The sequence below is a fragment of the Lepisma saccharinum genome, chromosome 22, assembly GCF_977018435.1.
Source record: "Lepisma saccharinum chromosome 22, izLepSacc3.1, whole genome shotgun sequence".
Lineage (NCBI taxonomy): Eukaryota > Metazoa > Arthropoda > Insecta > Zygentoma > Lepismatidae > Lepisma > Lepisma saccharinum.
Genome location: NC_139250.1, coordinates 21,918,847 through 21,942,053, shown reverse-complemented (window position 1 = coordinate 21,942,053; position 23,207 = coordinate 21,918,847). Strand labels below are relative to the sequence as shown.

The 23,207-nt window shown below is 37.4% G+C and overlaps 1 protein-coding gene across 3 annotated transcripts in view; it reads right to left on the bottom strand.

Annotated features, from left to right (window-relative positions):
- Positions 1–23,207, bottom strand: part of Oseg2 (intraflagellar transport protein Oseg2) — a 151,905-nt gene that overhangs the window by 9,728 nt on the left and 118,970 nt on the right. For all 3 annotated transcript variants that reach the window (XM_083143793.1, XM_083143795.1, XM_083143794.1), the window contains exons 23-29: positions 20,660–20,840; positions 19,515–19,706; positions 12,381–12,498; positions 9,351–9,495; positions 3,929–4,133; positions 2,018–2,191; positions 11–226 (exon numbers count right to left, since the gene is read on the bottom strand). In XM_083143793.1, the coding sequence (XP_082999919.1) occupies positions 11–226; positions 2,018–2,191; positions 3,929–4,133; positions 9,351–9,495; positions 12,381–12,498; positions 19,515–19,706; positions 20,660–20,840 (1,231 nt within the window). The remainder of the gene's footprint in view (positions 1–10; positions 227–2,017; positions 2,192–3,928; positions 4,134–9,350; positions 9,496–12,380; positions 12,499–19,514; positions 19,707–20,659; positions 20,841–23,207) is intronic.

Here is a 23,207-nt window from a genome sequence, read left to right as displayed (position 1 = left end):
ACACACTTACCCTGGTATCAATTCCTGCATCGTAAAACCCCTTGTCTGCTGGAATGATATCCGTATGCCTTAGGAGAGAGACTGATATCTTTGCAGCTATTTTCTCCAGAGATTTTGTCCCCTTGCATGCACAGCGTGTAGCGTAATAATGGCAAATTAATAGAAGAAGGTCAAACTCGTCATGGATGGAACTCCCCGCATCTGAAGATTTTTTCATGTTTTCTGTCTACAATAAGAAGAAAGCAAGATATTTAATACGCACTAAGAAAAAAGGAAAAGTTCTTATATCCTCACAATGTGATTAGCAAAACAACAAGAAAATTATGCATAATTTTTAGGATATTTAGACTCCATGAAAGTGTGGCATGGCATTTTTGTGGAACCTGTGAAATTCCAAGGCTACGGAAAACTATTGGCCGGTGATTGAATTTGAATCAATACTATCAGATAGCAATACTGATACTTCAGCATCAGTATTGGCTCAGTTATAATTTACTCTATAAGCCAACATAGGCATATTGGTTTACTGGCAAAATTACAGATTATTTTTCCCATCCCATATATCCATAAGTATCATCATTTAATGCAAAATTCTGCCATTTTGTTAATTTTTATGGATAATCTCCATGCCCTACTTTTTAAAAAAATTTAGTGTATAAATATGCTACTTCTTTTGCATTGCAGTCACATTTATTAAGGAGGTCAATGAACCATTTAGGTTCAAGAACCATTTGCAATTTTATATCGGTACTTGATCATTATCAGCCAAAATTTCTACAATACAGGGTGTCTGGGCTAGAGGTATACAAAAATATATGCTTATAAATAAAGAACTATACATTTTATGTTCTTGGGTAAATGCTCAATAAATAGAAAATCTCCCCGAGATTTGATCTTCACCATTTCAAGGTCAGCACCGAGTCGTATAGATCGCTCATGGGCACAAATGTTCAATGTGACGCACTCTGGCAAGTCTAGCAACGTACGCCTAACAGTCAACATGTGGACGCCACAACGAAACGTGCAGTGTGTGCTATGGTTAGCAGAGTTCAAATCGGTAACATGTGTTCAGCAACGTGCAAGAAGAGAATGGAATGTGGACCATCCCACTTTTCCTGGGCGTTAGATCGGAAGAGGAGGTTCCTCTGCCTGGCCCTCTCGATCTCCAGATCTGAAGCCGCTGGACTTCTTTGCATGTGGGTTTATCAAGGACATGGTGTACAGGACAAAAGTTCCAGATCCAGTCCACATGTTGACTGCCAGGCGTACACTGCTAGACTTGCCAGAGTGCGTCACATTGAACATTTGTGCCCATGAGCGATCTATATGACTCCGTGCTGACCTTGAAATGGTGACGATCATATCTCGGGGAGATGTTCTATCGATTGAGCATTTACCCAACAACATAAAATGTATATATATTTTTGTCTAGCCTCTAGCATTCTAATAGAGGCCGCGGTGGCTCAGTCGGTAACGCGTCTGACTACCATGCTCAAGGTCCCGGGTTCGATCCCCGGCCGGTTCAAATCCGGGAACTTTTCTAACGGTGAAAGCGGCCCCGGCGCCCACCCAGCGTCGAATAACATGGGTACCTGGGGGAAACCCTGGGGGGTAAAGGCGGTCAGGGGCGTGATACTGATCACATCACCCCCACTCACGACCGGATCAAGAAAGTGTGGGGCGTTACCCCTACACCCCCTATACGCCTTCATGGCGTGGTGCTATGCACAGGGGAACACTTTACTTTACCTTTACTCTAGCATTCTAATACATTCTAATAACATATTTTAAAATTACAACTATTCCACTTCTTTGATTATGAATGGTGTCTGGGTAACCTAAATCATTGAGCAATGAGATATTTATTTACAAGCAATATGAAATTATTATTAATTTACACAAAGAAATTAATTTTAATTATGCTGTGTCAGGAATATAGATAAAAACAAATGTCCACAAATGTAAGAAAATATGAATTGCTATTGTCTTATTATAGCACAGTGTGATACCAACTTACCAAATCAAACAGCATGTTTCTTAACTGTGCCCAACTTTTGTAAGCATCAGCATTGGACAGCCCCTTCATGTTAAACACATCCATAACAATGCGTTTGTAGATGTTGTAGTTCTGAGAATACGTTGGTGCACCATATTTTGTGTATAAACGCAAGGCTTCCAGCGGATGACCCTCCTATTGCACAAAAAAGAAACATCACAAAACAAAAATTACAAATACTGTCATATTTTATGTATCTGAGACTGCATCTCAATTAGATATATGTAATTTTGTGACCAGATTATGGGGTGTACAAATGCAATGTTCAAATAAAGCTACTGGAATGACACCTCGGGAAGAGTGAGATGGAACATACTAGTCACAAGAAATAACAGCCTATAGATGCACAAAAGTCTAATATATTCTGCACCAAACAAACACAGAAGAATAAAGATCAGCTTACACAAGATGTGTAAGCTCACTCCATGATGTGAAATACAACACAATGGCTTCTTCTCTATCCCCTTTGCATAGTTCTTTGCTTCCTGGACCTACCTCAATTTTTTTCCAGTAAATTTTTACAATATCATGAATGATAACAAGTAGTACAACCAACTTACATGGTTATATTTCCTTCAAAATTAATTTTATAATATTTCAGCAGTTTTTTTTTTTATATTCTGATCTAAAATAATTGTTTGTCACAGGACAGATTAAATGGCACTCAATCAGTATCATGGCCTCCCTGATGCAGTGGTAGCATCGTTGCCTTGTAATCAAGGGGTCCCGGGTTCAATACCCGGTGGCACATAGTGGTTCAGATCTCACTTTAAACTGTAGGTCCAGTCCCGATTAGCCTTAATGTGCATAAAGTGGACTTAAACAACTCAATCAGTATCAGCCAATACATGCACATCAGTGTGTCGATTTATCATAAAATTTCCAATGATTTCACAAATTCAGCATTTCTATAAATAGCCTGTAATTGTGAGAAAAATTCTTCCACTGTTTTAATGAATATGAAAATTCATATATATACATATATCATGATTTTTTAGAGTAAAGTTAACCTGTGCTCATTGCACTGGAGATATGGAGGTAGGGTCCTGCATATGCGCAATCTCGATCATATTTGGAGGTGATGTGATCGGCACCATGCTCCACAGGGGAACAATGCATGCCACTCAGCAGAAATCCGCCACGCGAACACTGAACTATCAAGGTTACAAAATCTTACAGAGCTGTTTGTATAGTGCTGCCTTCAGCACTAAATGGTGGCGAGTTTGCAAACTTAATTGTCAGACCTTGTATACTCAGGGGTAGACAAAACTAAAAACAACAAATAACAAATAACTTTCATAGACCACCCACCATACTCACCTGACCTTGCCCCCATTAATGCCTTCTTTCCTTACCCAAAGATCCAACAAGTTTTGAAAGGAAGACATTTTGATGACATTGAGGCTAATGCGACGGCAGCTCTTAAGGCCATTCCAGAAACAGAGTTCCAAAATTGCTTCGAAGGGTGGAGTAGGCGCTGGCATCGGTGTATAGCTTACGATGGGCTGTACTTTGTAGGTGACCACACGTTATTCAGCAATAAGGCATATTTTCTAGGATAAGTTTGCGAACTTAATTGTCAGACCTTGTATTCCTATTATTTTGTCTTGTGTTCTATTGAATGTTTCAGGAATGCTACTAAATCTCAGCACAATTTTAAATATATGGAATTAATGAACTTCTCTGGTGTAGAAATGAAATCCAAGCATTTAAAATGCCGATGAAAGATAACTTAGTACTGAATCTATTCTTCCTTGCATTTCCTGTGTGTGGCAAAACATAATGTAGATTCCGAATAATCATATGATTACATCCATTACTCTCTCTGAATCGTTACCACATAGCATTCATATAAAACATACTTTCACTAACCTTAATCAACTGGCTTGCATAAAGTGCAACATACTTATGCAACACCTGGGGACCATGCTGTTGAGCAGTGTCGAGGCACTTGGACCACTGCCCCTGTTCGACAAACATATCCAGGGCTCCAATGATATCGACGTCTGCTAGTTGATCGACACGGCCTTGCTTGCGTAATGATTCTTTGTAAGCATTGTCGACATATGGTTCAAAACTGTAATGCAGTGAAAAACATGAATTGGTAAGTGAATTCACCTCATACTAAATACAAATTAGGGAAAGATCCCTATATGAAATTTTTACCAAAAGAAAATTAATGATTCATAACAACTTGAAGCTTTCCTGGTGGCGAATATTAAAGCGATTTCCTCGTGCAATCAGTCAGGTAATTTCCGGAAAGGCTTCCGAGCTTTTGAGAGCTAACGTCACTCTCATCTTCAGGGAATGAAGTGCAGAGATAAGTCAGGATGACGTTATATGTACTTGGTGTGGTAGGGGTCCGGTGTAGGTGGCTGGCCAATCAGGTGGCATTTCTCCGACGTCTGCGCTCCCAGTCACTATCGCTAACCAGGCTGGGTCCAGTTCGAGTCCAGTGTCCCTGTTGAGGTTGTCCTTTTCCCCGTGTATGGCTATTGCTTCTTTGATGAGACGGTCCCAGTAATTTGATGATTTATTGATGTTCTCGGTGGTTGTGAAGTCAATTCTATGACCCTCCTGGATTGAATGTTCTGCTAACCCTGATTTTTCCGGATGAAAATTCTTTATGTAGCTGGCGTGTTCTTTGCAGCGTTGTTCGATTGTCCTCCCCGTTTGTCCAATGTACGCTTTACCGCAGGCACAGGCGATACGGCAAACCCCCAGTGTTTTCTGTCCTAGGTCGTCTTTGGGGTTTCGAAGTCGGCTTCTGACTTTCGATGGCGGTTTGTGGATCGTCTTGATGTTGTGTTTTGAAAGAATGCAGCTGATGACTGCAGAAAGGTGTATGGGGTCTTCTTGGTCATCTGGTGGATCCAGGTTTGTTTGTTGGTTGTTCTTGTGAGTCTTGTTGATAATGCCTTCACTGTATCCATTCCGTCTGAAGGCTGTGTGCAGGTGTCTTGCTTCCTCTTGAAGGTGCTCTGTGTCGCTGATGGTGATGGCTCGGTGAAACAATGTCGAGAGTACTGTTGATCGCTGCGCTGGATGGTGAAAACTCCAGTAGTCTCCAAATTCAAAAGTACTTAGGATCAGTATTAACAAATTTAATTATGTTAAATATGAAATTAAAAGCAGCTTATTAGGTAATAATACACCAGGTGTTTCAGAAATAATTGAGGGATTACAAAAATGTATTGCAAGTAAAGTATTGAACTGAAGTTAATGAAACCAGTCCAGAACGAACGAGGAACATAGTTGTTTTTTTTACACCTACAAATGTGTGCACAATGGGTGACACAGCACACATCTACATGAAAATCTAGTTCTTGCCACACTCGCATCAACATGGGCCTGTCGATAGTGTCTATTGCTGCGATAATACGCTCCCTTAGATCTGCAATATCATGTGCCATCGGTGGAACGAATAACCTGTCTTTGATGAAACACCACAAAAACAAAGTCACATGATGTAAGGTCCCGTGATTTTGGAGACCAAAACACTGTGATTGAGTGTCGCCTAGCAGTAGAAATGTGGACTCTCAGCTTAACAAAACATACATACACAAAATATTTGTGTTCTTCATTCATTCTGGACTGGTTTCGTTAACGTAAGTTCTATAGTTTACTTCCAATAAAATTTTCACCCCCTTCAATTACTTCTGACACACGCGGTATAATGGTGAACTCATGCCGATACCATATTAATTTAATACTGAGTCCATGTGTTCCAGGGAGTCTGCAAAAATCAAGCGTGACACTTTAAACAGGAGTTTAAACATCCTGAAAGTGGGAAGAAATTGATTTTGTGATTAGATGGTTATTTCATGTGTTTTTCTTGTATGTACGCATTGCTTGCATTGTAGAATTATTTTCTTGTAGTTTACGGTTATTACTAGCATAAGAAAACAGTTTTTTGTTGTGACGTTTCAGGACAACACAGACATTTTATTTTCATTTTGACTAAAGATACAGTTATAACAATGGTTAGCAATTTTTTAAACAAAAGAAACCATTAAATAATGGATGTTGTCAATGTTATATTGTTGTAATATAGCAACCTAACTGTGAAAAGAAGCAGTCTGTTTTATTTTTATTTCAGATAAAAAATTTTGATAACATTATTTTTTATTTAAAATTATGAAACCCAAATATCATTAGGTAATTCAAATTCATCATTGTTTTCACAAAGTTTCTTGATGTTTTCTGTTACATTAAATTTTAAAGATGATGGCTTACTCAATTTGTGAAAAGGAAAATTCCATACTGGATCTATGTTACCATTTTCATTATTTAATTTATTCCAGTGTTCTTCTGCAATGAACGAAGCTTCCCAGACATTCAACTCTATGTTTCCCGTCAATCTTTTTAAAACCCTTCTCTTTTTAATCAAATGCTTCTCTTCGATGATGTGAGCTGACAAACCTGTTCTTGGGTTTAGATTTATAATGTCCAAATCATGTTCGTGCCATCTTATTGCCATTTTCCTTGCTGTTTGTCCCACATAATCCTTTGAACATGAACAACTTATATTATATATTCCTGTGGTTTCCACATCTGGTAGAGAGTTTCACATTTTGAATTCATTAAATGTACATTCCAAACTTCTTGGTCATCTAAAAACAATTTTGAAATTAAATCTTCTAAAAAATTTTGCAATTTTATGTGAGAATACCTTGTGGAATGGAATGCACACAAATTTCTTTCCAACAGATTTTTCATCTTTGTCTGTATTTCTCTTTTCCTTTAGTTTTCTTGCGACTTGTTTTTTGATGAAATGTCTGATGAAGGGAGCGTGTGTTCTCCTGAAACGTCACAATGAAAAACTGGTTTCTTATGCTTGTAATAACCGTAAACTACAAGAAAATATTTCATGTGTGATTACAAATATTTTAAAGCAGAAAATCTGGTAGATTGCTGATGTAGTTCCACTGGAAAATTTATAAAGAATTATTCTGAACTACTTGGAATTGTTACAAATTTCATGTAACAGTATAGCCCAACAAAGGCAAATGTTTTTGTTAAACTATTGATAATTTTATTAATCTGATATTTCTGTACATAACCTGAGTTATTGCTTTTATGTGTATTAAGAATTAATGTATTACCCTTCGTTTTTGAAGACACAGTTGAATAATGGTTATTTGTATGAGTAAATTTAGTATCAGTGACAGTTAAAATTTCCTATTAGTCAATCCCTAATAATGTCTCAGAAATATTTTCATTTTTGAATCTGCCCTCTGGGGCAATTTGCACATTACGGAGAAATGAGATAGAACGCAACCTTGTTAATATTTAATTTGCCATGGAGCATTTTATGGGGCAGCAACGTGCTTTTTGTGTTCGTGCATTTTATAAAAATAATGATTTTATGTTGTTGTGCTTCGTTTGTACCAGCATCATTATTACCTGGCAGGAATGAGAGACGTCCCAAGTGCAAATTTAATTAAATATTGGGTGAGAAAGTTTGAAAACACTGGAAGCACTATGACGAGTAAACTGCCAAGGTGATCAAGATCGAACAGAAACGTTGCCCGTGTGCGCCAGTCTGTTAGTGAGGATCCTTGCCAATTGTTAAGACTGCATGCAGCTTCTTTAAATGTGCATAAGTCGATAGTTCATCGCATTATTCACAAGGATACACATTTCCACCCATACAAAATTGTTATTACACAAGAATTAAAACCACAAGATCTGGCCAATCAATCAGAGTTCTGTAGAACAATGAGAGATCACTTCAATGGTTACAATAACATTAAATGGCCACCAAGAAGTCCCGATTTGACACCAGCAGATTCTTTCTTATAGGGTTACATTAAGAGTAAGGTATACACCCCAATGCCACAAAATGTGAGAGAATTGAAGCAAAGCATTACAGATGAAATCAATGCTATTCCTCGTGCAATGCTTCGGCGAGTGATCAAAAACTTTATTTCTAGAATGATTGAATGTGAAAACATTAACGATCACCATTTGTCCAATACTCTTTTCCACAAATAAAAATTTAATGTTTAAGCTTTCTTTTGGTAATAAATTTATCTACAAAAAATTTAAGTATTTACTTTACTAGTTTTAAAAACGAAAATATTTCTGAGACACCCTTTATAAGCTAGACCTGAACCCATACCAATGATATTACTGATAGTCTTACAGATTCCCATTAATAATGATGTTGATGTATTTGAAAATTGTAACAATACAAAGTTGTTGAGAATTTTTGTAAATTTTAATATACCATATTCACACATGTATAATATGTGTATAATGTCAATGTGTGTATGTTTATAATGTGCACCCTGGTTTTTGATGGGGAAAAGCACGAAGCAATTATATCTTGCATATAATGCATACTACAATTCAGGCTCATTCTTAGTTGTAGGTCGTAAAGCTGTTGCTATGCCGATCAAAGAGTGAATTACATCATGCCTATTCAATGAGTCTCTCCCTCTACTGTGTTTAGCATCCCAATGCTTTCACTTCTGTAACCACCTTATTTATTCTGTAGAAGAAAGCAAGATCAAAAATATGTTATGGATCTGCAGTGCTCAGGAAGTTATCACCTGACAAATACCGCTGATATGCATCCCATGTGACAGGAGATACATGCTCAAATTCTGCCAGAATGGCGCTGCTTTTCTCGGTGTAGCAACAACTTCAGTTACAATATGAAAAATCATGGGAAATGGCCATTTCACTTTTTACAGTGTTTTTTTATTTCTTTTTTTAATATTACTAAAGAAATTCAACCTGGTATTGTGCCTGTTGATATACACATGTTATATGCAGTGCCATAGTGAAAACATGCGTTGTTTTAATCCTCGCTGTCCAAAGTATTTTGTGCAAAATATGCACCACAGTTTTGGGGGCAAAAATTTTGGAAAAACTGCACAGTATACATGAGTAAATGCTGTATATGTTTTCCATTGGAAACCACCACAGCAATTTATCAGAGCTTTGTTCTAATTTCAGTTACATGAAGTAATAAGTTATTTACAAAACCCATTTCTCACCACAATGGCACTGCAATAATAAAGAAACTTATGTAATTTTCATAATTTCCAGGATTTTAGGCTCTGCAAATGTGTCACGCAGCATTTTTGAGGACCTGTGAAATTTCTGGACTCTCTAAAAGTATCGGCTAATATCAGTGATTGAATTCCTATTGATATCTTCTGATACCCATACCACTGGGTGCAGCTGTAATAAATAAACTACACATTGTACAGAATTTCATTTAAATTATATTAACTGCAGTTTGAAAGCATTCCATTTTAACATTAAATTTCCAAAGCCTTACCTTGGTTCTAATTCTTTGGCTACTTTCTTTGCTTTGCCCCACTCTCCTGCTTCTATGAATGCGTCTATGGCTTCCTTGATCATGTCCACTCCTACGTACAACTGTGCTGCAGCAACATATTCCTCTATATCTAGCAATCTTGGAGCTGCAAATATCCAAAACAATCTGTATAATAATTTACGGAAAATGTGAATTTTGACATGATGTCTTGTTGTAGATTCTGCGCACGGTGTGTTTTGAGTAAACAAGTAGTTCTTATAGTTCTACCCCAGACAATCCTTTCATGAATGAAACTGAGCAGACATTATCACAGAGTAGGTATTAAAAAGGCATTGGTTCAAAATGTAAAAACAATGGTATCACATTTCCATGTTTAAGGTCTTGATAGGTAAGAAAAATATCATCTGATATAATTTCGGATCCCAGATAACCTGTACACACTGCAATAACCTTTATGAATATTGTGACAAAATGGCAAATGTAAACTTGTTTAAAATTATTGTCTTAATTTTTTAAATACCGAAATAATGTTGAAAATAAATATTTTATTTTACAGATCAAGACCTCAACAGGGGCATGATAAAGTGTTGCTATCTAATATTTATTATGGATGGACCGATATGAAATTTTGGCCAATACCGATAAATAGAGGCATGCAAATTTCGTTTTTGACGAAAACACGAAATATGAAATAACATGCTGTAATGTTCATTTTTCATGTTTCTGAAAGGTCTGAGGTGCATTTTTCTACCCTATTTTGTCACGAAATAATGCGAAATGAACTGCAAAATGCGAAATTGACTCTTAAACACGAAATTTATCGTTTATATACCGACAGGACACTTTCTGAAGTCTGAAGTATCCTGTGAGTTATGCAATTCACGGAAAATTGATTAATTCTGCTGTAAATATTTGAGAAGCAAAAATGGACCCCTTTACAGAGGAATAAACTTAATACTCTGATAACTACATAAATGTGCTATTAGAAGGGATAAGTTTATTTTGTGTAATAAGTGCAGTTTTTAAATCAAATTTAGGATTATATTCACAATTTTAAAACCAAAATGTCATCTTATATAGCACTTTTGATGTGATTATTCACCGCTGTAACACCGAAATTTTATTTTATTTACCGCTTTTGAACCCGAAATTGACTGTTTTTGCACCGAAATCTTGCTTTTTTATTTACCAAAAATATGTGCCTCTACCGATAAAGTACCAATATAAAATTTATCGATACCGATAACCAATATTCTACCGATGCGATGTAAAATTACAAATGGTCCTTGAAGAATCTGAATGAGTCATTGGCATCCTTAATAAATGTGTGTTACAGGATGACTACAATGCAAAATAATATATAGGTGAATACTTTGTTAAAAAATTATGGAATGGAGACAACATGTTTATATCCATAACAGTTGTAACAAAATGGCAGAATATTGCACTAAATTATAAGACTTTATGGATATATTGAATTGAAAAAATTATCGGTAACTGGAGTCCGTATGAGGATGGTGGCAGTGGCCACCAAAATTAATAGAAGTACGAAAAGCAGCTTCGTGGAAAACATAGGTACTAAGGCTCGCTGTATTTATTTACCACCATGTCTCTCATTTCCCAAATACGAATTAATATTTGGCCTATACTGATAGAGGACCATTTAATCTGTTCCATTCCAAAAATAATATTCAAGCCTTTAAAACTATTATGAATAATTTTAAATAATGCCCATATATCAAAAGAAATAACTGAGTGTATCTATATCAGAATTGGTCAATTTGTTTTTAAGCCCATTTTATGCTCAGGCAGGCTAGCCAGGACTGACCCACAGTTTAAAGTGGGATCCAAACCAATGTTAGAATGTGTCTTCACTTTGAATTGAACCCAGAAGCCCTTGATTAAAGGGCAGCATCATTAGGCACTATGCTATAGGAAAGGGCTGACATCAGAATTGGTATTACTTCATAGTACCATGAGCTAAACCTTAGTAAAGTTACATTTTATAACTGTAATCTTCGTATAAAACATTTTTTTTAAAAAAAAAACAACTGTAAATATGCAATATCGCCCGAACGGATTTCTTCAAATTTACAGGAGAAACTACTTACTGAAATCAGTTTCTGTAGCATTGTCAAAGTTCTTCAAGGTATTTTAATTCGTGGAAACTGAAAACTTCACCATAGAATGTTGCAGAACAAGAAATAATCACTTTTTATGGAAGGATCTTGCATTTTCTGTAAAGCAACAACATTATGCCGTTCTTTCCATTATGTACCTGCAGATGGCTCGAGCATCGCCAATGTTTCCAAACGTGCCTTTTTTACGAGAATTTTTTCTCCTTACCTAACCTAACCTAACCTTGCCGGAAATGGTCCATGGGGCTATCGTGAATGGTTTTTGGGATATCGTGAATGGTTTTTGGAGCTATCCATCAATGGTTTTTGGACCTATCTGTCAATGGTTCGTGGGGCTATCCGTCAATGGTTCGTGGGGCTATCGTGAATGGTTTTTGGGGCTATCGTGAATGGTTTTCGGGGCTATCGTGAATGGTTTTTGGGGCTATCCATCAATGGTTCGTGGGGCTATCGTGAATAATTTTTGGGGCTATCTGTCAATGGTTTGTGGGGCTATTGTGAATGTTTTTTTTAGGGGCTATCCGTCAATGGTTTGTGATGACATAAAGAACACAAAAGTAGGTATTTTTCGGTGAAGGTTGAAACACTGCATACCCACTCCAAATCAACAAAACACAAGCACGACACACGATGATCCATGACGAGTGCATGCCATATTGTCTGTTACTCAAGCGGAACAAGGAAGACAAATAATGACTCGTAATATGAAAAGTTGACACTATTTTATGGGAAAAGGCATAACTTCACCTTAAAGAATCTTCCGCAATGAGGCATAACTTCACCTTAAAGAATCTTCCGCAATGCAGAATAGGTAAGTATCAATACTAAAATTAACTAAATAAACGAGTGAGAGGTGTTCGGGCGATATCGCATAATTACCAAAAAAACTTACCAAGAATTTTTGTCACCTCCACAGACTGGTCCCCATCCAGAAACCTAACAGTCAAATCAGCTGCTTTCTGCCAGGCCTTTCTCAAAATATTGTGATCAGTGGTGTTGGAGGTATTTATCTGAAATTAATTTTATCTTATCTTATTGACTGAAACATAAGCAAACAATATTTTACATTTAAATTAATTGCACAACACAGTAGAAATTCACATTTTCACACAAATATATAATAATTTCATGTTGATTTTGTGCAGAACTTAACACATTCACCTGCTGATTTCGGTGATTCACTGAAAGCTACTAATTCACATTATAATAATTTTATAATAGACAAATAAGACAAAGTATATGACCAATTTTGCCCATAGTTGTGTTTCGTGATGTTAGGTCCTTTCAGTAGATGTCACTTGTATTTATGATGAAATTATTATGTTGCTAATTTGTAATTGTCTTTGAAATTAGTTACCAAAGTTGGTGGGTCTATCTTTCATCAGGCTTGAATTGTTGGGTAGGAATTCACATGTTTCTCTTACAACACATCAGGTTCACATGTCACCCCTGTGTTAAATCTTGATGTTGATAATATGTCCTAATGCCTTAATGTGTTTTGAGAGTTCTGTTTCTTTTAAGTTTTCTGTCCAGGGTGGTTCTACCAATGGGGAGAGGGAAGGAGGGTCAGGTAATGCTGATTACAATTGCATACCACATCATTTGCACTTGCAGTGTTCATTTTCTCCACAACCATTTGTCTTCAATTCTTGTCCTTTACATGGAAGTTGGTTTTGAGGTTTCTTTGGCAATGCCTTCCTGATGCCATAGTGGTAACATTGTCACCATGTAATCAAGGGCTCCTGGGTTCAATACCCAGTGGAGGCACATAGTAGTTCCGTTAAACTGTAGATCCAGTCCTGATTGGCCTATCTGTGCATAAAGTGGACCTAAAAACAAAAACTCAAAGGTTTCTTTGATACATGTCTAAAATGACCATGAAAATTTATTCACTACTTCGGGGTGATAAATGAAGCCTCATTTTAGCTATGTTTCTTTTAATTTTGTTTGTTGAGTATATTGAGTCTGCTTTCTTGCTGTACAAACTAAGACGACAAAGAATTTCAACATATACACAAGTGACATCTAGTGAAAGAGCCTGATATCAAGAAGCAAAACTGGGGCAAAATTGGTCATATATTTAAAAATGTCAATCAACAGCATACATCTTTGAAAACCATCTAGTGGCCCACCTGCAACCAAAAAGTCTTGTGCCTCAACTGATCAACAGGCTTCTGTGAATGGTGACAGTGGGTAACCAAAACTGATATGAATCTTTTTTTCATAAAAGTACCACAGGGTGGTTATAAACACACTATACATTTCTGCATGAACAGGTGCAAAAAATACAATATGTACTGAAACATACATCACAGTAGGTTACAAAATCAGTATAAATCAATGTGACCACCCTGAAGACTAGACACAGATGACAGTGATCCACCACAGGTTGAAACACATTCTCCAACATAGCTGGTGTAATCTCAGCAACTGTGGCCGTAATGCATTGTTTCAACTGGCCAGCACTGTGGATCTTCGTCATGTATATCCTAGACACGATAACCCCCAGATGAAATGTCTAAGGTGAGCAGGTCGAGAGGGAGGGGATACAACTCCCCATTGCGAATCAGACCAATCCATCTACCATGGAAAATTTCATTTAGGTGATGGCAGACAATGGCAAAAGGGGGTGGTGCCCCATTCTGTTGGTGCACAGAAAGATGCTTGTATAAACTATACAAAATTTGTACAAAATAGACTTACTTACGTGAGTGAGTATAGAATTTCAAAACTACGTTTCGGGGTTTGACTGCCCCCTTCCTCAGGTTCTTTTTCCTCTAGGCACAAATCATTTTATGCTGCGTCAAGAGTGTTAAAAGGATTAGGTTAAAAGGTTTGGTTGAAAAACACTTATTAAAAACAGGTCACCATTCAATTAAAACCCCCAGTTAAAAATCTTGCTATAAGGTGTTCCCCATTCTCCGTCAAACCTCATTTGCATGGGATCCTATTAAATTGACTAAACACATTCCGTTGTTCTGCTTGCTCTGCCGATCTACTCCTGAGCGAGAAGCCATGATGGTTACTTCCCCTCCTATGCTGTTCCACCTTCCCCTACCCTGCGTCACCAATCCAACTCAAACTCTCGTTCTACCTCAACCGCACGGACCACTTCCCGAGTGACATGGAATCCTATCTTACGATCTTCTTTCTTTGTTCTATCCCATTTTTTAAAAAAATTCACCCATCCTTCCTCCAAATTTGTGCCTAGAAGAAAAAGAGCCTGAAGAAGGGGGCAGTTGAACCCCGACCCCGAAATGTAGTTTCGAAATTCTATCAAAAAATATATTTTTTTAATATTTATCATAAGTGAGTAACTCGTACAATTAGAAAATAAGATGTTTTGTAGTGTTCCTCAATCCACCATGCTCTGAGCCACAGCTGGGCATTGATGGGATTAAGTATGCTGTCTCATGGTAGATGTGGTGGATCTACGTGTGATCGCATTCTGTATGCTTTGCACAATTTGTGGTGTTATGACTGTTCTACCAGGATGCCCTTCATCCACAACAGTACCAGTTCGCTTAAATTTTTTACCCAGGTTCTTGATGCCCAGCCTGGTTTGACCTGATTTTCTTAAATTCTGGGCAAAGTCCATCCGCACCTGTTCATGTGTCATTCCACACAGACAAATAGAAACAACACTGTTTTTTCTTCTACGGTTAGCATTACTTCACATAACATGCAAAAGAAATGTATTTTGTCACGATATCAGTAAAATATTTAGACTTTATAATCACCCTGTATTTATCAAAGAAGTGAACATACTCCAGCTGTAAATAAATATTAAAGGCAAGTCAATACTGATTTCACACACAGGGTGTCTACTAAATGTCTGTTTTTAAATTCCAGCTTTGTCCAGGTCTATTTATATTATTTTCCAGGTCTATATCTTTTTAAACAAAGAAAAGTTGTTATTGTTGATAACCCCTACCAGAAGGCCAGTTGGGAAAAATTTGCACTAACTAACAAAAGCAAGCTGAGTTCTCGCCTTTAACTGCCGTGCAATTCATATCCCTTGCTAGTAGTATATTTTTCACATTTTGTTTTTACTACAAAAGTTCTAAAAATTATTAATTTAAATTCTAAGCATACGTTAATTTATATAATTACATGTTACTGCATATTCTTCTTGGATGGCGAATGGCCAGTTACTTTATTTTTACAAATTTTACTCATACTCATACAAACTTGGTCATACCCAGGACCAAACTTTCCCTGACTTTCTCAAAATTAACGAATAAATCCCTTGAATCGCAGCATTTCCCCCAAAATTCAAGTGGAGGCAGTGACAGACTCTGCTGAGGTATCCCCGTGGTTGCCATCCACGTACTCACAAAACATAAGACCCTAAGTGAAGTGGACATATGTAGTGAAAATGGTAATTTTGAGAAAAATCCAGGTTTCTGGTAAAATTCCAGGCATTTTCCAGGTTTCCCAGGTGAGTAGACACCCCGATTGAAGATTAATTTTCACCATCTTTGGTGTAAGACTATTTTTCTATTACATTCTCATTTACATCCTGGCCTGGAACATCTGTTGTCCACAGCTCTCAACCTCAGGATCAACAAACAACCAATGCTCCTCCACCCAAAACTCGGGACTACTCTGTTGCAGTCCACACCAAGTCATAACACCACCTTCAACGACTACTTTCAGGTAGCGATCGTCCATCTCTCACCCAAATCCACCAACATCTCAGTATGAAAAGGACTGAACAAGATCGTCCAGTAATTTTAACCCCTCACACATTCAACAAGCCTGATGAAAGGAAATGTTTTTCTGTACCAGTTTTATATTTACTCTTGACCTGCCAACATTGCAGGTCTGATGCTGATTTCTGTGTACAGCATCTTTTGCCAATGCCTGATGATGTAGCATGCAGCCATGAATATTTGAAACTTCTTTCCGTATCTGGTGTTTCCAATTTCTTTAAATTAATTAATTACACATGGATACAAGGTGGATCTTCAACTGTACATTTTTCAAAATGCTGGAAAATGTAAAATTCAAGAATTTATTATTCACTTTACTCTATTGTGATCATGAATATATATGTATATAGTGGGAACATGTAAAATCCGGGAATGTTAAAATGTGATTTTACTGTGTATATTTGAGCGACTCAATGCCACCATTCATGAAAAGGCTGTTTGAATCAATAGAGTAGGTCCAAAACAAAGAGACTATTTCTGATTGGTGAAAACAAGTCACCAAAATAGACAGGTGAAAAACAGACTGTATTGTGCAAGTGGATTTTGTTTCTTTTTATATAAGAAGTGAATAATACATGTTACAGTTGATTGTTTACTATTTTGCATGATGCCTTCTGGAAATCACTATTACACTAGCAATAATATACAGAGTATCATTTTAATGGTGCCCACGGACCACAGAAACGTATAGAGGACACCGAAACAAACAATTTTTCTCAGAGAAACATTTTTTCTCATTGGTGCGTTGTTTCGGCGCTACAGTCGTTCAAAGAAGGCCGTTTTGCCACCTGAATGCTGGCAACCACACACAACAGTTGATTGATTTGAGGCGTCATTTCCTGTCGCGAAGCGATGCTTTCCAGGGTTGCCAAGAACACACATATTCTGTGAAAAATGACATAGCTACAATGAGCCACATTACGTACCGTAAAACAAAGTGAGAAAAGATGCTCTGTAACCCAACAGGAAGTGACCAAACGATACCAAAAATGGTACAAAAGAAAGGAATTTAAATGAAAGTGGTAATATCGAATTTTGTTTCAGCTTACATGTAAAATATTTGCAAATCTCGTTGCCAAGTTGTCATCTACAGTTTAGTCTATCCACTTCATCCTTCTGATACTGGTTGTCTGTGACACACTGAACAGTTGACATAACAGAAATGAAAGAACTCAAAATTCCAAAGGTAAGTAACATGCAATGTAATGCATGTTCACGGCATTATGCGGCAAGGTGCAAACAAAAATGGTTGAAAATAAAGAGATATAAATAGTAGTAAAACAAGCTCTCCGACGACTGTGTTTATCTATGCACCAGATACACATGTAATACAGTAGTTTGCAACTGTGAATATGGCAGTATATTCGCTGCTGATTCATTATTAGGTTGTTGCTGTGGTTGTACGTGTTTCAGTCATAATGTAACAACGTGAACCTTGGATACTTCCGTTATCAGCACCACAAAACCACAATGCATGTATCAGGACAAATGGATATACAAACCTGTAGATATCAACCTTGCAACGAGATTTGCAAATATTTGACATGTAGCTGGGCGTAAACAGCCAGATTTAAACTGTAAGTTCAAAAAATTTATTGTTGTTGATTATATTTGACATAGGCTAAGAGACAAAATTCGATATTGCCACTTTATTTTGAATACGTTGTTTTTCTACCATTTTTCGTATCGTTGGTTCACTTTGCCCTTCCCCTCGTCTTCTGACAGGTAGGCTGTGTTTCCATAGATGTTCGGTCTACTGGAAGCATTCCTATCTTCATTTTAGAGCTCAGAATGTGGTTGGTAGTATGTCATTTTGCCCAGAATTTGTGTGTTCCTTGCAACACTGCCATGCACTGTTGCCGTGCAGGAAATGATGCCATAGATGCGATCAAATGTTGTGTGCGGTTGCCAGCATTCAGGTGGCAAAGTGGGCTTTTTTGAAGGACTGTAGAGCCGAAACGATGCACCAACGAGAAAAATATTACTGAGAAAAGTTGTTTGTTTTGATGTCCTCTATACGTTTCTGTGGTCCCTGTATATGTATACTTATAATGAGCCATGGTGTTCAGCCAATAGGGCATCTGGCCACCATCTAGGAGACCCCGATGCGATTCCTGGGATGGAATTTTTCCTGACAATTCTGGGGGTTTAAGTGACTGGAGCATGGTGCTAATCACATCACCTTCACTATGGAATGCCTGAGGCCCTAACTACACAGCTCCATGTGCATTCATGGTATGTTGAACTTCACACAGGATATAGCTTCTCTTTCTTTTAAATGCACTTATAGACAATTACTGTGCTATTAACACATATTTGAAACAATGTTTTTGATTGATTGAATTGATTTATTTTACTTTGTGTTTCTGCCACTATTTGCTAATTGCGAAGATGAGGATGAAAGGTGATAAGATGAAATAGATAAAGGGACATTCACAAACACATATGGACAGCACACAAGTTCCATAGAGGATTACATTGCCCATGGGCCCAGATGCCAGAGCCTCGCTATTCTGCAAAATGCAGCTGAGAGTGTACTATGTGGAAGTGAAGTTGACATTTGGGTGTTTTACATACAGGGGATGGACAAAAATATGGAAACACCTGCGAAAAGATGGAATGCTGTAGCTAATGAGGCATAGGACCACCTTTAGCATCCAAAACAGCCTGCAGTCTCCGAGGAATGGATAAATACAAGTCCTGGATGGTGGATAAGGGGATCTTGCACCATTCTTCATGCAAGAGATGGTCACAATCCTCCTCAGTGTCCTTCTGTCTCTGTCACTCAGTGTACATTTTTGTCCACGCAGGTGTTTATCTGACGACGTCTTTTCGGACACACACTATGCCATCATAACCTTGGATACAGTCCCTCTCGATATGCCAAATAACATGGCTACTTTGGTCACAGAGGCAGGCACCAACAATTTGCCCTCTTTGAAATATTGTCAGCCTGGACATGATTCAGCATCAACTGCACTTCACGCTGTCTACAGTGCAACTGTCGACACCTACTGGTCTGACAGGATCCTATCTCATTGTGCAAAACAATGGCACCTCGTCTGATTTCAAGTGGAAAAATTGTATCAATTTCACCCATTCCGATGTCATGGTGTTCCATATTTTTGTCAATCCCCTGTAAATGTTATGAAAATACTACTACACTGCAATAATTATAAGCTTCTTCAGAATATGCATTTTCAAATAAAAGTAGAACAACTCTCTGGTGTCAGTAAAAAATATATATATTTTTTGTTAGATTCCATGCAAGGTAAGCACATGCTATGATGTTGATTTTGTTACAGCCTCACCTTCATATAGCAATCAATAGCACATTTGTACTCTCTATTATCCTCCCATTCTCTAGCCTGTGCAATCAAGCCTTCTGCATCTCTTGATCCTTTGGAACCAACTTCTCTGTCATACTCTGCTTGCAGTGCAGGCAACTTGTGAGGTAAGTATTCTCTGCAAACTTTCAAGGCCTCCACCCACATCCCTATATCCTGAAAATATAAAGTTACAAATTAATATATGTTTGTGATCTGTATGTTTCATATGTAGAGCTCATCATTCTACATGACATATTTTGGAAATGGAATTCATGCAGTGGAATCTCAATTTTGTGTTCTTCAGAACCGGGGTGAAAAAAAACTTAAAATGTGCGAAAATGTATTTTGTAATTATTAATAAATGTAATTATTGATGCTTAAAGTAGATCATGTTCTTTACACCATATTTGAACTGTTTCAAACCATTGAAAACCATACCATTCGCTGGAATCATCTCTCCTAGTGCTACCACAACTGGATCTGTTGCATTTGAAACACTGTAGACGCCGACGTTGCCTGGTTCCTCCCAGCAAAGAATGTAAATTCATGAAGATTAGGCACACACTGGAGATGTACTATGTACAAATTTCATTAAAAAATGAAGTCTTGACTAGGACTCGAACCCAAGTCTCTGGCATACCGTGCCAATGCTCTACCAAGTGAGCTACCTAGCCAGCCCTGGCTTTCTCTGATTTTTCAGTTTCACATAAATTTTAATCATAGAGAACATCCTGTATTTTGGAAAAATTATATTCAGTAGAGTGCTGTACTGTTCTCTAGAGGAAAAGAATTACCAAGAACTGTGTATTTGAAGTTCTGTTCACTCATAATGATTTCAAATCTCTCCACTTTATTCCTTCTCATAAACATGTGAGAACTGTTTCTGTACCCGAGATCGCTCCAAAAGATACTGGCAAAATCAGACATTTCCTACTTTGTCACAGCCCTATCAAGAAAATTTAGTGGAACCTCCATTTTATGTTTTTCAGGCAACCAAGCTGAAAAAACTTAAAATGTGGGAAAAGGTAAAATCGAGGAAAATTTTATGAGACCATCAAGATTGAATGTACATTCCAGAAACATAAAATCAGGGTTTCACTGTATACCAATGCTTTGGGTTTAATTACCTGATACTGCTTAACAATTAGTTCTGGTTTCTCAGCTCGGAGTAGAAGTGCCTCGAACCGTGCGTAGTTTCTCTCCTCAAATGCAACCTTGGCTTGACCAATGAGAACGTCAGCAACAGAGTCAGGATCATGGTTCTCCGCAACCCTCTGCGCACCATCCCAATCTTGATTATGCACATACCTAACAATGAAACAACAGATACTTTTTACCTAGATTTCAATGTCAATTCTATGATTATTTTTCAAATATTCTCAGTAGTGAGTTAACTCCTAGCCAATATTACATTAAAATATTGCTAAATGATAATATGGGTAAAAAAAAGTTTTTACTATGGCTGATATGAAAATCTGACTATTCAAAACTAAAAAAGTTCCACTTATATCACTAGTACTTTTGTATAGAGCTGAGCCAATAACAATGCATTAGTACTTTCCAATACTGTATCAGTACTTTCCAATACTGTATCAGTACTGGACTGACATTGGGAAGTATTGGTTGGAACTGTTCATTAATATTGACCAATAATTTTCCAGAGTTCTGTGCATGAAGTGGACTTAATAATCAATAGATAAATCAATGTTAATACATCAAAGTAGTCCAGAATATTTATAACTCTTAATACACAAATTTTTCATAGCAATTTACGAAAGTTTTCCTTTAAAATACTCCTAACTGCAATGAGATAATCATTTAATCATAAAATGCTTTTCTTCCCACAGTGTTGTAAAAATAATGAAAATTATGCATTTGAATAATTTCCAGGATTCTTGGACTCCATGAAAGTGTTGTGCAGCATTTTTATGGACTCTGGAGAAGTATTAGCCTGGTATTGGTTCAGACCTAGTGGATATACAGGGTGTTCATAAAGTCCCAGTATTATTACATTACCCTGGCCACCACTCTCTCCTGATATCTCTCAACTTCGAATCCAGAGGACAGCACCAAGTTCTGCAGTCGCCAGTGTCACCCCCCCCCCCCTTTCAGATCGCCAGTCTTCATCATACACCGACCTTTAATCTTCTTACGGCCCTTGACGGTGGGCCTTAGAAGGCTCTTTCATGCACCCATCCCATGCTGCAAACCGAAATCCGTGAAAATGTATGATCTAGCAGTGCCGTTTTCGTGTGTCTGTTCCTACGGACTCCCACTGTACGCGAGCCAGAACTTTCTTCCAGGAATAGCCTCTCGGTAACGTTTTCCGGACTCATAGTCTTGTCTCCAGTTCCGGAACCTCATCTGTGTGAGTGCGTGTGTTCGCGTCGATTCATGTGTCTGTGTGTTTGACTTCCCGCTGCCGGACCTTATATCCATTAGCAATGAACGCTCACCACCGCGATTGCTAATGGAGCACCCTACGTCAGTGAACAAAGAACACTAACTAGTGTCTTTTTTTCTATTTCCCACTGGCCACCCAACATCTTCAGCCAGTACTCCATGTCAAAAACACAAACTTGCAGTGTAACATCGGGGAACAGTTTTTTTTCTGACCATCAGAAAGACTTCAACAACTTTCGACGTAAATTTCTGCCACTAATATTATTGTTTTTAAATTATGTGTATCAAATAAACAGACAATGGTTCTTGGGGGCAACTCGCCGCATGTACATATATCAAATATTTCAATTTTACTTTGTTTGTGTATGGTATTTGTGTATGTGTGAGACACTCTGCAGGTGAACCTTTCAGGTCTCTACTTCTGTATCTTATTGCATTTACATTTTTTTTCTTGGGTCTTGCCACCAAGTTTTTTTAGGACATACAGGCATCATTACTAGTTAAAAGTGTATAAACAATCTCCGCGTTTTCTGAACTGTGTGCAATGGAACTGATCTTGCCTAGGAAGCGAAGATACCTTTTTTCTTACTAGTCCGGCCGATATGTGAAGATATTTGACTGAATTGTGCATTTTAGTGATAAAAGGATGAAACTTGGAATGTAGTTTAATATCCATCTTAATATAATTTTAAAGATTGGAGGTATTTAAAATACCTTGTTAGTCAGCAATGGCGGACGTTTTTCAAAATGGCGGCAGATTTATTTGTATATCTTTTGACACAAACTGGGTAAACAAACTTTTATTGGTCCTGTGTGAAGATTTATCTCTGTTATTGGTCAAAGTAAAGGAAAACTTTCCAATAAGACCTACAAAAGCATTCTAAATGCGTATTAGTGACTAAAAATGCCTTGATTGCCTATGTTTAAGGGGCATGTTTCTCAAGATTGTTTATAATAGCAAGTTGCTGTTCAAACCGCTTCGGTTTTGAAGTCTGAAGTGTAATCGTTAATTATCAGCACTTTAGATACTAATTATCATATTTCACGGATGTGGATATATGGGTTATATAAATTCCAGGTGCAAAAACACAAAGACTGAACCATTTTATGCAACCTGAAAGAGTCTCTTGCACATCTACAACAGTATTAAATGTTATCCTTTTAAATTATTGCTTATAATCAGTACCTGAGAAAATATGAATACAATCAATAAATGCTCTTAGGAACATCACAAAATCATAACTGACATCTTCAAAGGGTGTCTCCTCCTTC